The 15,951-nt window shown below is 36.5% G+C and overlaps 1 protein-coding gene across 1 annotated transcript; it reads right to left on the bottom strand.

Moving 5' to 3' along the window:
• On the bottom strand, nt 1-13,562 carry LOC129882405 (LIMR family protein At5g01460). The gene is made up of 14 exons (XM_055956681.1): nt 12,991-13,562; nt 12,827-12,912; nt 4,910-5,031; nt 4,679-4,789; nt 4,193-4,291; nt 3,965-4,087; nt 2,337-2,399; nt 2,168-2,232; nt 1,961-2,070; nt 1,752-1,866; nt 1,579-1,644; nt 729-839; nt 574-640; nt 1-491 (listed from the first exon to the last, which is right to left on the bottom strand). The coding sequence occupies exons 1-14, from the start codon at nt 13,338-13,340 to the stop codon at nt 444-446; spliced, it is 1,536 nt and encodes a 511-aa protein (XP_055812656.1). The 5' UTR covers nt 13,341-13,562; the 3' UTR covers nt 1-443.
• Between the last annotated feature and the right edge of the window lie 2,389 nt (nt 13,563-15,951).

The raw sequence follows: 15,951 nt of genomic DNA, 5'->3' as shown, positions 1-15,951 counted from the left end.
TGAAGAAGCCAACAAGAATCTCTTAGGATCCAAAAGTAATATAAAAGAGTTGAGAGTAGATATACAAGCATCCAAGAATTTTTGTATATAATGACTATATGATACATCAAGGACAAATCTCAAACCAATAGACAAAGCACTTAGATGACGACATGCCCAAACAAATGATAACACTACCAAACAAATGATACATACAGAAGGTGGAATTAAAAAGGAAGAAACTAAAGCAACAGCGGCAAGAACAGTGGCAGCAGCAGCAGAACAGAGTCACCAACAGCCAACGTCCACTGCAGAAATCAAATTTAATGGTGTTTGCCTCCTCCAAGAATAATATTAAACAAAACTAGGCAACATACACCAGAGTTCAAAGCCTCAACATTAGTGATAGACCAGAGAGATCTCAAATACAGTCAGATGCGTGCACTGCTATCCAATCAAAACCTTTAACTGGAGAGCTGGAACCTCCCACTCGGCTTTTTCCTTCTCCACCCCTGCAAAGTTGAAAATTGGTTAATTTCTCCTCCATCTTAAGAGCAAAGATTTGAGATGTCAGACTGTAACGGAGAGACTTACAAAGGCAACATAGTAAACAAATGTCAGACCAGCTAAAACAATGAATCCAATTTGAAACACGTTGTACCTGCATAGACATATTTTCCCATTCATAACAACATGATGCAGCCAGAAAACCAGTTCTAGGGGAAAATCTAGAAACAACAGCACCTTACTTGTATAGATACTTAATTCCACGAAGAGATTGTAGATTGTGACCAAATATTTCTTGAGCTGCAGTGGCTTGAGCATAGTATGCAAAGGCTGTGGCGCAGAACTGAATGACACTGCAAACACAGAAAACAAAAGGATCATACTATCAAACTTTCACACCAAGTGGAGGCAGGAGAAAGGTGATTATCAATCGAAAACTGCAGATTGGCTAATACCCTTTCAAAAAAACCAGAATACTAAATGAACATATATTTAGCATCCTCAGATTTCATGTCTTCTATATACCACCTATCAACTCAGCAAAGTATTTAACAGATGAAACCATTATCCAACAAGGTAGATGAAGCTATCTGTTTTTTATTTAGAAATAAGGTCCATCCTTTTAACAAGTGTCTCATAAAAAATTCATAACAGAAATTTCAGGATATCCTCCTATCAGAGGAGTTCTTGCTTTCCGTTCCGTAGTTGCCGACATATGGTGTAACTAGTAAATGGTCTAGAACCACCATAACCCCAAGTTGGATCAAGGCTACAACTATAATTCCCCGGTGAGATCAAGACCATATAAGATGCAGGCTGCTTCTTTTGTAAGATCTAGCCATAACTTGGAGGACCTGGGTTAGCATGTTGCTTCATGCATCACTTCAGCGAAACATCACCACACAATTCCCCAATAAATTAAATCCTAGCTGGTACATTAAATGCTTTACTATTTGCATGGACATAACCCAAAATGTCCCACATACCAGTGGTCTAAGCATTTGTCCTTCAGATATTCATCATTAAGATCAACTGTTTGACCACTGAAAATGGAACAAACACATAAGAAAAATTGAACAGCGTCAATCCTACCTGATAGAGCACAGAAGAATAAGGCCCACATTGAAAAGAAAAGAGTTCATGAGCGTAGCTCCCCACCTGTAAATAGTGGTCCAGCACAACAGTGAGACAGGGAAGACAGAGGAGCAATGCAGGTGGCAAACAGACTCAATAAAGTGTTATTTCAAACAGCAGAAGACATTTACTTCATTGGATGAATTGTAACAAAAACTAATTTCAAGCCAAGCATCATTGCTCCGGCAATCACCGCAAGCAAAAGGTAGAAGCAAAAAAAGGCAAACGCTGCAGTGCCCAAAAGACCTGGAGAATAACAGAAAAAAAATATCATCACATTTCATGTATCAGTCACCATACACAGCTAGTTAATAAGGCAAAGGAGAGAGGTTGAAGGTACCCCAAATATCATCTAGTTTGATGAAAACCTCATTAAGGAAAGAAGAAAGTGGAGGATCAATCAGAAGATATATCACGATATGGGCAACCCAAGCTACAGAGACAATCAGCCTGTTTACATGAACCAAAAAACACAGATTCACTACTTGTGTCAAATTTATGTCAAAAGAACTGGTGGAAATTAAAATTCTATCACATTCCCATATACCCTAAAATGCCTAGGATGAGTTTTGCCAAGTAGCCTAGAACCGTCATTGCCCATGCAGTCTCAGCCTGCAAAAAAGGGGCTATCAAACTAGTTTGCTCAACAAAGTTACTTTGGGAAGGAGTGAAAAATAAGAATCTTAGCCGACCAAGTATAAAGCACATATCTTTACCTTTTCACCTTGAGGATACATTTCCTCTAGAGCCTTGACATCATCTTCAAGAAGAAGCACCTCCTGCAAGGTAAAACAAAAAATTATTTATCACGTTAACATAAAAAGAAACCAGTATTTTTCAGTTTATTCATTTCTTGATATATTAATCTGACAAGAAAACAGTATCTTCATCCAACATCCTAAGATAAATGAGATAAAAATTGGCATGAGGTCTGAAATAAAATCATAAATAACTTCAATATAGAATTTCAAGGACAAATGGATCATGCATATCAAGAGGACTGTCACCAGCACACACAGATTATGAACATCAATAAATCATTTTAAAATAGAATAGCATGGTTTATTCAGCCTTTGCAGGGCAAGAGTCGAGCTCAACTTATAAAAAGTTCTATTTTTATTTATTTATATTTTCAGAATTTCATAAAATGTATATTGGCAACTTGAACAATGATTATAACTCCCCCTTTTTCCTACTCGACATAACAGATACTATTTGCAGAGTCACACAACTTGATCTTCAATTAGAAATTATTCAAACATTTAATATAGAACTTTAAGTTTGGAAGTTTGTAACTTAAATGCTTTTTGTAGCTTCTAATATAAAAAGTTTAATTTCTAATATCTAGGAATTTATGTTCAAAGTCTAACTAAAAAAAGAGATGATTTCACGCTCGTATATAAGCTCATCATACATTTCATATCGGGAGTACAAAATGTCCTTTGCGGTAACTTCCCAAATCTATCCCCCATTTTTCTCCATCCACAGTAAATTCCTTCAATGTTACCAATTGAAGACTTGATTTGTCTTCCATCATTTAATATTGTTTTTAAGGTAAAACAAAGTCTTTCTACATCTAATAGTGAACAATGTTCACATATCTAAGAGGAGTTGGAGTTCTTTGTACATGAAATAGAAACCGAAGACGAAAAGAAAATAAAGAATTCTCCAAGTTAACTAATTTTAAGACAGTTATAGCATGTTTCATTTACTAAAACAGACACAAGTATCTTTTTGTCACGACCATGGTGGTCGGGGCCAACTTGCAGGCACCTCGACTAATTCCACAGGGTAGCAGGTACCTCTATCCATCATGACTTAGACAGATAAAAGAAATCGCCTAGTGTTTACGCCTCCACTGGAATTTGAACCTGAGACCTCATGATTGTAACTGATTTCATTGACCACTAGGCCACAATCTTGGGTGCAAAGACAAATATAATTTTACTTTTAGATATTCTACAATAATAATTGTTTAATGAAATGCATAAGTTAACATGACAATGCAATTTGCTTATATATTTTCGTTTATTGTCTAAAACGTTCCTTCTGCTATAGTGAAGATGTTTAGGCCAACTTGCATGCATCTTGATTCTTGACTATTCCACCAGGTACCTTTTACCTCCCAACAACCTTGGAAATTCTATCCACCAACGCTTAGGCATATGAGAAGCAATCACCTACTTTTTGCCTAGAATTTGGACCTAAGACCTTATGGTTTTCTTCCCATTTCGTTGACTACTACGCCACCCCCTCAAGTGCTCTAAAGCACTCCATTTTTAAGTGCCACATAATGCTAAATGAAAAGAACATTCAGAAAAACCATGATGAAAACAAGATAAACCTTTTCGACTGCCTTCACATTCTTCCGCCATTTTCTTCCCTTACTACCGCTTCTTTCTTCTTGATGAAGTGCATCAGTTGCTTTCTTCAATTCTTTTGCTTTTTTACCTAGCTCAGTAGCTTCCTACAGAATTAAAATGAAGCACCATGACACAAGCGTGTATACCTTTATTTTATTTTAAACATCCAACAGGAAAATATGCAAAGAGCTTCTAACAGAAGAAAATACCTTGATATACTGTGACCGTGTAATAACAGCCTTTGGACGCCTGATGAACGAAAATATAAGTCCCAAAGGGAGACAGGCAATGCCAACCCCACCAAAAATCTGGAGATATAATGTGAAGCAAAAAAGTCAGTACCAAACATGCATATTAAGGTGACGGGTTCTCTTCTTTGTCCTCTAATGCTGCTCCTCAACCTCACAAGAACCAATCACCCTAACCCCCTCAACTATAATCAGAAGACACAACCAAACATTCATAGTCAAGTGGCCACCCTTACACAAATTTTATTTATATTCAATTTCAAACGACAGCAAAATTACTCAATCGATTCTATGTTCTACACTCAAAAACCAGCAAAGTGATATCAAAGAAGTTCTCCATATTAATAGGCATTCTACCAAGACAGAAATGACTGAAGAACTGCACATTCAGTCTCTTCATCAAAACAATAACAATATTCAAAAGTCTAAGATCAAGCATTGCCATACCGTGAAAAGCACAGATCCAACAATAGTAGCCAGAGCAACGACATATTCAGGAAAAGTAGCATGCATAGTCCAGGTTGTCTCAGAGGAAGCACTAGCAGAATATGCAGAACACTGGTAACAATTGAAAGCAAGGATAAGAATGGCAGCTCTGGAATCAGACATTAAACTAGTCATCGATGCTTACATAAGCTCAACTAACTAAGAAACAGAAACATTTAAATTTGCACCAACCTGACGGGCACCACTTCCATTTCCAATACATTGTTGACCATTGTTAAAATCAAATGAATTCGTAAAGGGAGTGGTGGCTGATGAAAGGTGTCTTACAGTGAAGTCTGCCTTTCCAGCGAGCCCTGAAATACTCAAAAGAGGGGTAGATAAACATCAGAAAAGAAGTGTGATGAACAACAAAACCAAAGCAAATAACCAGAATTTAAGCAATTAAATAAAACTAGACATGTTTAGACGTGTTCTTATTACTAGCATATTCCAGTCTTGGGCTGAGTGGAGCTTCTTGTCGGTCATAGTATTAGCATATTCTTGTAGTCTTTGGTTTTGGTTGTTTTTTTTTTGAAACTGGTAACTTCGTATATTTCTCACGAACAGTACATCCCTATGTACTGAAAATCATATTTACAAAATTTACTTCAAAATCCTGCTAACTCCTACCTAAATTGAATCTAGAACATCAATTATGGAGATAGTGTCATTTGAATATATTTGATTACACCAAAAACATAGTAACAAAAGGCAATTTAGCTTAATCTTTTGCATACTATTCTCTATGCTACAAAAACATCTAGCATTTCTTTCCTTCCAAATTGTCCACCAGATACAAGCAGAGACAATTCTCCATCTATCTCTATTTTTTGCCTGCACACCAGCTTTCTCCCAGTTCTGGATTGCTTCATAAATCTTTCTAGGCATAGTCCATGAGATGCCTTTGAGATTTAAGAAAATCCTCCATAGCTGTCCAGTGACTTTGCAATGAAGAAATAGATGGTTAATTGTCTCGCCATTTTCCCCCCCAAAAAAACACCTAGGCCAAAGTGGTATCCCTCTCCTCATCAGATTATCTTGGGTGAGAGCTGCTTCCTTGGCTAGCAACCATATAAAGCAGGCCACTTTGTGTGGAATTTTGTTTTTCCAAATGCCTCTCCATGGCCAGTTGTTTATGCACTGAGGTGTTTGATTCATCCACCTGTAAGCATTACTTACTTTGAACTGCCCTTCTTATTACCTTTCCACCATAAGGTATCTCGACCTACCTCTAGTACGTTGAACTGTTCGATGGTACTGAAGAAATCTGCAACTCTTTGGATCTCCCAATCATTTAAATGCCTTCTAAAGTTGAAGCTCTAACCATGGGGTGTCCAGAATTCTACAATAGTCTTTTGTTGATGAGAAACTAATGCATAAATATCTGGGAACAAATTTTCCAGTCTTCCTGCCTCATGCCATTCATCTTCCAAAAATCAGTCTTAGCCCTGTTTACTACTTTAATCTTAATGTTGGTTTTGAATTCACTCCATAGTGTTCTAATAGACCTCCATAAAATAACTCCGTAGGGTGTCATTATTTCTTTGGTCATCCAGTGGTCTTCCTCATCATACTTGGCATTAATAACACTCCTCCATAGAGTATGGTTCTCATTGCCATACTTCCATAACCACTTCATTCTAAGGGCCTTGCTTTGGAATTTCAAGTTATTGATTCCTAATCCCCCTTGTCTTCTCCCAGTTATCACTTATTCCCATTTGAACAGATTATAACCCTTCCTTTCATTGTTTCCTTGTCAGAGAAACTTCCTCCTCACCTTGTCCAATCTCTTATAACCCCTGTTGGAATGGGGAAAACAGACATCATATAGGTTGGGAGTGAATCAAGGACTGAGTTTATGAGAGAGTCTGCCTCTCCTAGAGAGATACTGAGTCTTCCATCTTGTCAATTTCTTTTCACACCTTTCAATTACACTATTCCATATTTCAGTTGATTATGATTCTGCTCCCAGTGGCATCCCTAGGTAGATGGCGGGTAGATTCCCCAATTCCCCACCTAGGATTGCATTCAAAATCTCCATGTTTTGCACCTCATTAATAGGGTATGGGTAACTTTTCCTCCAATTAATGTGCAACCCAAAAATCCCTTCAAAAAGTACCAAAATCACCCTGAGGGTCCTGAGTTGATCCTCTTCAGCATCACATAGTATGAGAGTGTCATTAGCATATTGCAAGTGAGGTATCTCCAGGTTCCTTTCTCCAATTCTGGCCACATCAAATCCTCTGAGCCACCCATTCATGTTTGTTGTTTTGATCATGTTATTAAGACCCTCCATAGCTATTAAGAAGAGAAAGGGTGACAAAAGATCTCCTTGTCTTAAACCCCTTTGTGCACTGAAAAATCCTACCAGTGAGCCATTGATAAGCACTGAAAATCTCACAGTTGAGATGCAATATTTGGCCCACTGTATCCACTTTTCACCAAAACCCATTCTTCTCATTGAATCCAATAAGTACTCCCAGTTAACATGGTCATATGCCTTCTCCATGTCTAGCTTACACAAGATTCCAGATTTCTTTTGCTTAAGTTTGGAGTCAACAGCTTCATTAGCTATTACCACTGCATCCATGATTTGTCTACCTCTGATGAAGGCTATTTGTTGTGGATCAATCAACTTGGCTATCACAACTTTCAACCTTTCTGTCAGTACTTTGGCAAATAACTTGTATATACTGCCTATTAGACTGATCGGTCTAAAATCCTTCAACTCTTTGGCTCCTTTTTTCTTTGGAATGAGAGTTATGAAAGTGGTATTAAGACTTCTTTCAAACATTTCATGTTCATGGAAATTATGAAAGGCCAGCATGATGTCTTGCTTTAGTATCTCCCAACATTTTAAAAAGAAACCCATTGTGAAGCCATCTGGGCCAAGTGCTTTGTCTGTTGCGTAGAGTTTTAGACATCTCAAAACTTCACTCTCCTCAAAACTCCCTTGTAGCATCTCTTTTTCCTCATCTGTTAGTCTGGGACAATTAGGAATCAAATAAGCCGGTCTCCAGCTTGTGGTTTCAGAATATAACTTTTTGTAATATTCCAGATTTCCCCTTCAATTCTTCCTGGATCTTGAGATAATTCCCCCTGAATCATGAGTTGGTCAATATTGTAATAATTTTTGTGTGCACTTGCCATTTTGTGAAAAAACTTGGAATTTCTATCACCCTCCTTTAGCCACAGTGACCTGACTTCTGCCTCTAAGATATTTCCTCATTTTTAATCAATTTTTTGTACTCCAGCAGATTTGTTGCCCTCCTTTCTGTCTCCTCTTCTGTCAGCCTTCTTTCTTCCATTATTCTGTCAAACTCTACTAGTTTATTGAGTAAATTCCTTCTTCTTGTTCCCAGGTTTCCTTGCTCAATCTTGCTCCATTCCTTAAGCTTATTTTTTAGAGCTTTATGTTTGGATGCAAGGATGAAATCCGGCTTTCCAGTGAAGTTGAAAGAACCCCACCACTTCTCAATTCTGTCATTGAATCCTTTTCTACCAAGCCACCAATTTTCAAATGTGAAGTAGTTTTTGTTCTTGTTCCACACTCCCCCTTGTAAGACAATAGGTGAGTGGTCAGATCCTAGCCTCTGCAATGGCATTTGTTTTAAATTGTTGAAGTTGTCATGCCATTCTTCTGAAAACAGGATCTTGTCAATCCTGGAGGCTATCTCCTGGTTATCCCCTTTGAACCAAGTATAATTGCAGTCTTCAAGTTGTATATCAATCAACTTCAAGTCTTCAATGACATCAGAGAATTCTCTTATACCTCTTGATCTTCTTTGACAATTTCTCTTTTTCGAGATGAATCTGGCCATATTAAAATCCCCATATACTACCCAAGGACCTTCCATCAGACCCCTTACTGCCCCAATCCTCGTCCCATATTAATCTTCTTTCTATGTAACAATTGGGAGCATATACCCCAGGATATGACAAGAGAAGTCTTGCAATTGTTCCTCAAATTTGCAAGTTAACGAGTAAGAGCCGATTTCCAGGATTTCTCCCTTCCATGCCCTATTGTCCCATTATAATAGTATATTCCCTCTGGTGCCACTAGCTTCTAAGCAAGCAAATCTAACCCATCTTCCTCCCCAAATTTGTTTCACTTCATCAGATAAATTCCCCTCCAATTTAGTTTCTTGTAGAGAAATAATATCTGCATTCCATGCTATTACTATACTTTTAACCAATCTCCTTTTATCCCTATTGTTTAACACCTTAACATTCCATGAGATAAGTTTGAACTTCATCAATTACTGCTTGTTTCACTTCTCCCCTTGCTCTTATTCCCATTGTTTTTGAATTTGACATCAAAAGATACAAGACTCTTCAACTCTTGAGAGCCTCTAAATCTTGTTTTCTTACAGAAATTCTCAATTACTGTAAGAAAACCTTAACACCTTAACATTCCATGAGATAAGTTTGAACTTCATCAATTACTGCTTGTTTCACTTCTCCCCTTGCTCTTATTCCCATTGTTTTTGAATTTGACATCAAAAGATACAAGACTCTTCAACTCTTGAGAGCCTCTAAATCTTGTTTTCTTACAGAAATTCTCATTCTCCATTCTTTTTGCTTGCCTAGAACTATCCACCTGTAGAAGTAGTTCCAGAGCTTCTTCTTCATGTCCCTGAATATCTACTCTCAGCACTTTGCCCAGTTTGATCATATTCTGCTTCACCCATAATGATGTTTCCCTTTCCTTGCATATTATCGATTGTTGTTGCTGGACTTGCAATGGTTCTGCCTCCTCAATCTCCCAATCCCCTATTGTAGTAAATGAGTCTTTCCCCCGCCTTAATTGATCTATTTTCAATATTGTCGGTCACCTTCTACCCCAACTCCCTGCCAGTTGTTTCTATTAATCGTTGCTCAACTTCTAATGTTACTTCTCTCGACACACCTCCTCAACTATCAATCGATTTCTAATCTGTATGGCTGCTGGCACTGTTTCGAGGAGATATTGAAACTTCTGGACTTTCCATAGAGATGTCCACTATTCTGTTCCAAAGCATTGTTGTTGTCTAAGTCATTAAAAATGACTTGGCTTGAAAAATCTGGACCACATCTTCTTGAAAGTGTGGGCTCTTTATTGGGCTTCAGAAGTTGGCCCAATTTTTCAATTTCATTTGAACTGGTCACATGCTTCTCATGTGCTCCTTTTTAAAAAACTGTGACAGCTTTTGAATTGACCCCTTCCTCAAATTCTATTGCTAGCAGATCCCTAGAAAAGTGGGATTGTTGTACTTCATAACAATAGGAACAATTTGTTATCCTCTAGATAATAGGATTAACTTGGTCCTTGCCTGTCCTTTCTTCTCCCGCAACTCTTTTGTCCATTTCCGATGATATTTCGAATCTGATTTCACTTTCCGACCAGATCGGAAAATAGTACTTAACACCATTTCTAGATATGACCACTTCTTTTCTTATATTCCTCCCGTCGTTGAAAACCAAGATTCTAGCCCATTTCATGTGGTTCTTAAGCTTTGTTTCGTCTTCTGTGGCCACCCATCCCCCACATAGGTTTTCGATTTTTTGGAAGACTTTTTGTGACCATAATTGCAGAGGAATTCCGACAATTTTGATCCAAGTTCCGATGGACATTGTACTATTAGGTACACACCCTACCGTTGGGTTCCACCACTCCAGGCTGAAAGTTTGATTCTTCCAACTCCACTACCCTTGTAAGGTTTCCTCATCCATGTGCTTGTTGGGGAATTCAAAGAGGAACTTATCACCATACATTTCATAAATGTTCACCCCGAAAGCCTTCTTCTAGAGCATAGTCGACCATCTTCTTATCTCTGTCAAGGATGGTTTTTCTTTACTCCTTCCTTCCAGTTGCCCTACTACCAGACACCTCTTCAATAGCCCAGTATCCTGGCTATCTTTCGGAGTTTCAACTTCAATGTATCCCTCCTTGTTTTTGATGTCTGCATCTCATAGATTTTTGGACTGCCATTTACTATCACGTACGACTCTCGCTTATGGGTAGTTTGCATCAGTAACTCTCGGTGGGCCTACAACCTCCACCCTTTTAGGGATTTGATGAAATTGTCAATCTTAAATGCAATGTCTAGCCATCCACCATTAATGGCTAGCTCTGGGATGACTAGGACAAATCTCCCCCCATTATTAACAGTTACAATGCTTATAAATCTGTCATGTTCATTGTACTTTCTTGTGCAAAAATGGTCAGCCCCTTTCTCTGCATTTTTCCACCTTCTGATCATCTTCTTATGGTCGTGGGAAGCTTCTCTTAGAATGGTACAGATCCACTCCATAATTTTGTGGCTCATGGAGGATATACTCATCATCTTACGGCTTCTTTCTACCCATTCATACCACTCTGCATTCTCAGAATTCCACCTTGTAATATCAAACGACTTGAATCCTGCATTGAAATAGATCCTTTTTTCTCCCATTTTTGGATGAAGTTACTGGACTAAAGAAGAGGTAAAGAACTAGCTATCACGTAAGGTGATAACTCAGGTTAGATGAGAAAAGAAGGTTGAAAACTCCGACAGAAACCTACCAAAAAGAAAGACCCCCTAGGAAGTAGGAGAGAGAGTGTTTTTGGAGAATGTGTTTGAGAGCATTTACTCTACTGTGATAGTCTTTGGTTTTGGGTTTCTGACTATCATATGTGGTTTAATGTGTTTATTGTGTTTATCATATGTGGTTTACTGTGTTTAGATGACTGCACTGTGTTGTTGATGTTACGGTTCCTAGCACATATGCTCTGTACTACTTTGTTATTAGTTATCATGTTTTCCTTTTAATTACTGCTTTGCTTTGCTTGAGTCAACAGTCTTTTTGGAAACAGCCTCTCTTCCTCGGAGAGGTAGTGATAAAATTTGCATACACTATACCCTCCTCGGATCCCACTTTGTGGGATTTCACTGGGTTTGTTGTTGTTGTAAATATAACTAGACACCTTAGTATACTTATCATGAAAAAAATAGTGGTAAAATGTGCAAGGAGATCCACAAAGTTAGAAGCAATGAAGGTAACAAATTGCAATAGAAAACTATATAAACCCTAAAGAAAGGGATGAATGTAACTATATACGTAAAAGTATGTTCCCCACTACATAATTAAGCAAAGAGCAAGGTGCCAGATTAGCAGCAGCTTTGGGGTCCCAAAAATTCATAACTAAAATCCAGCTGCTTGCAGTGGCAGTAAAATCTTGATAACATGCGGAGGACATGATCACCTCCCCCTCTTTTGGTTCTTCAGTATCCATATGTAAAAAATGCATAAGGCAATCTGGCCCAAAAATCACACTCCCGCATTGAATCAAAACTAGACCCAAGAAGCACTACAACAACTAGAGTGGCAAAGATGGGAAAATCTGTGGGACGCTTGTGATTGAGCCACAAAACCAGATGAGACATTCTTGACACCATCTTGATGTGTTTGTACAATTGAATATAGGAGTATTTAACTTCTAAAAAGAAAACTAGAATGGCAAAATACAACTCCTAACTCTTGGCATATAATTCCTATAAACAGCATCCAGATATTCTTCTTTTTGTATTTGTCCTATCATCTATAGGGGACGAAATCCATGAGAAAAAACTAATAACTAAAGAAGCTGTAATAACTTCCAAAGGTAGACACATGATAGTGAAGTCCAAATAAGAAACACAACCACTTCCCTCAATAAGCTAGTAATTTGAACCATTAGACAACTAAAGTAATAAGTATGTAACCTTTATACCAATTTTACTCCATAGCCAAGACTCGGGTTTTAACACTGCCTACAAGAGCTTCACAATGCAATAGTCAGTTCAACCCTCAATAAAGAAAGAGAATGTAGGCTGGCAGTAGACAAAAGACACTCCTTAACTCTTGCATTTAATGGCTACATATAATTCATCGAGTCAACCCAACTAATTTTGCTTTACAGCATAGTTGATTAATCATTTGATTGACATCTAAAATCCCCAACTCCATACCCAAATTATGACATTTTCCAATCAAAATTAACTAGACCCCAAGCTCACCCTACATCACATTAGCATCAAAAAGCTTGAAATGCACAGCATATTATACATGTCAACAAGTCTGATCAACACAAAGTTACTCGAAACTTACCATATAAAATTCCAAGCAACAAAGCACAGACGATTGCCGTGACCACCACCCAACATAATGCACTTTTAATCCTTTTGCCCATTGTCCTACAGAATAGAAAATATCAGAATAGCAATTCCATACCCATCATATCCAATATTGATCCCCGAGAATAATATACGTACTTATCCTGATCGCCTTCGTAGTAGAACATAGCAAAAGGAATGACGAAGAAAACGAGAACAGCATCAACAATGTAGATAGCAAGCCATAGTTGTTTCATAGGGAGAGTGAGATTACACGCTCCATTATAAATCGCGTGTTGACAAGCCTGCCGGTTAGCAACATCAGCCGGTAACATGAGAATAGAAATGGCGGCGATTGAGAGACCAAAAACAACGACGAATTTGGGGAAATAGGCTTGATTAGCATCATCAGGATGTTGATAATTGATGAGAAGATAGACATTGAATAAGAAAACGAGAATACAGACAACTATGGCTACGATAACCAAGGCGAGATTGAAATCCCCCATTGTTGTGTGAGGATTTCTCGATTCGGATCAATTTTGAAGGTTGATTCGAATCGGAGTAACGTGTGACTGAGAAAAATTTAGGGTTTGGGTTTGAAATTTGTTGAACAGAAGACCCTTTTTCAGATCTGGGTTTTCGAAAATAAGGGAAAAAGAGGACGGGCGGATTTGCTCCGGTAGCGGTTTGTTACCTTTGAGCTGAGGGGATATGAAATTACTAATTTACCTTTTGTACCCTTTAAACATTATCATTCTTGCAGCCTTTATTTTATTCAGCATTAACTACTTTTTGGGAGTAAAAACTTAAAAAGAAGAGATAATATGCGTTATAATATTTTAAAATTGGGATAATTTAATAGATCTCTGTTTAGATTTTGTTTTATAACATTCATTTTTTTTATGATTTACGATATTATGTTTATTTTTTTAATTTTGATTTTTTTAATTATTTTTAAAATAAATATAAATTAATTATATTTTGACAAGTTTGTCCTCCTTTATATTAGATTCTTCATATTAATGTATATTATAAAAAGATAACTTATTTAATAAATACTTTAAAAATAAATTAATACTATTACATATTATATATAAATACACGTGTTCTTTTTACCACATAAAAATTGAAGGTGCTTACAAAGTAAAGTGAACTAAATCGATTTTATTCATGATAATTCACCATTTTTACCAAGAAAAATGAAGACACTAATATTGAAGTGAAGATAACTTTCAATTCCTAAGAATGACACTAATATTTAAGTAAAAGTGCAATAAGTTCTTGAATTTGATTCTTCTATATTCAAAATCATTTTGAAGAGCTTTTTGAGGAGTGTTTGGTATGACAAAAAATGTTTTCTATGAAAAATTGTTTGGTATGTATGTAAACAAAACTATATTAACCCAAAAAAAATATTATTAACTTATCGATATTTATATTATTATTTTTTGGTCGATTTAGGAAATATGTATATAAATGGTCGCAAGTTTTGTATTCCAATGCATATGAAGGGAAGAAAAGATTATCTACTGATCTTTTCCTTAATTTTATTTGATTTATATTATGGGATTGGGAAGGCTTAAATGTAAATTGAAATATTTAGTAGAGGGAGCAGCCTGGCAAAGTAAGGCATTATTTGTTGTTTCCAACGTTTTCGCTGGATTAAAACATTTTAAAAGATGCACTCTATGCCCTCCACCCATAATTTTGTACTTTCTTTTTTTTTTTTTTTTTTAATGTGAAGGATAATATTAAATAATTTTAAGAATAAATAATTAAAGATTTATCAAAAAAATTATATACAAAAAGCTAAATAAGGTAGAAGGTATTATCGTAAACAAACAAATTATATTTTGAAAGTATGCAATGGATCTTATTTATTAGTATAACAAACAAAACAGTCCATATTTATTACTTGGATACTGAGAACATGAAAAAACAAGTAAAAATCGCTTATTTCTCCAAAAAAAATATTTTTTTACCCACCGAACACTCTATATCTTAAGAAATAAATGAGGATAAAATAATCAAAAAATTTAATTGATTATTTTTGAAAATTATACCATATAATTTTTCTTACTCTATGATGTATGACAAAAATTAAACTTTTTCAAAACTGTCTCAATCGCCTCAATGTCTCTTCGATTTCAATAATGTTAGGTTAATTTTATTTTTTTAAGCGTCATCCAACAACTTTTACAATTGTTGGAATGGGTGCGTCCACTGTCACATAAGGACCAGATCCCTAAACAGAATAATCAAAAAACTAACAGCTAATACAAGTAATGAACAAGACAAGATTTTACGTGGAAAGGCTCCTTGCTCAAGGGCAAAAAAATCACGACCTGACTAACAGGATTTAGCAACCAACTTTCACTAAGGTGCAAGAACAAAGTTATCTATTACAACCTATTGTAACTAGATACTAACCCTCTCCAATCATTAGTTTGCAACAACTCTATCACAAGACTTTGAGCCTAATCAATTGCTATACCCCCGCACTTTTGCACATTCGGAAAGAGAAAAAAAATATTTTGGCTTGCAAGGAATGAGGATTGTGATTTATTTTATTTAGTATCGGTGTGATGTTCATGTAAAAATTGGTGTGGAAATACGGAGGAAGGCCGAGGGCAAAATTGAGAATTTTGGAAACTAGGTTTGTGAATTACTAATAAGACTCATGGTTTTGTTGGGCTCAAATGAAGATAATAATAATGGTAAGGAAAGTTGAGGCCCAAAGGCCATGGTTAGCCCAAGCCCATGGAAAAATTAGTCCATGTGAAAACTAATTAGGAGGGTCCAATATATATATCTTATATCTTCTATCTCCTAGAACATTCAAGAAAAATCAAAGTCATCAAAAGAGAGAAAAAGAGCTAAGTCATCTTCCAAGAGAAGAAGAGACCGAAGCTAGAAAAAAAAGAGGAAAAAATTCCAAGTTCTTCAACTTCGATCCAAAAATCTTGTCTTCTTGAATTCTTGTCAAGTTTGAGGCCCTCTTCAATGAGGCATAATTAATTAAGCAAGAAAACTACATTTGTGGCAAGTCAAAATTTGAAGAATAAGGTAAGAATTCTACCTTCTCATGTTATGGAAGAAGTGGGTGTGTTGTAGCTA

The sequence above is a fragment of the Solanum dulcamara genome, chromosome 3, assembly GCF_947179165.1.
Source record: "Solanum dulcamara chromosome 3, daSolDulc1.2, whole genome shotgun sequence".
Lineage (NCBI taxonomy): Eukaryota > Viridiplantae > Streptophyta > Magnoliopsida > Solanales > Solanaceae > Solanum > Solanum dulcamara.
The sequence above is the reverse complement of the archived record's forward strand: the minus strand, read 5'-3'. Positions and strand labels throughout refer to the sequence as shown.

Coding starts and splice junctions, on each gene's coding strand:
- LOC129882405 (XM_055956681.1), bottom strand. CDS start 13,340: ATGGGGGATTTCAATCTCGCCTTGGTTATCGTAGCCATAGTTGTCTGT. Junction 5,032..12,826: donor GTTGCTTGGAATTTTATATG/GTAAGTTTCGAG, acceptor TGAGTATTTCAG/GGCTCGCTGGAAAGGCAGAC. Junction 1,867..1,960: donor CAAACTAGATGATATTTGGG/GTACCTTCAACC, acceptor GTTATTCTCCAG/GTCTTTTGGGCACTGCAGCG.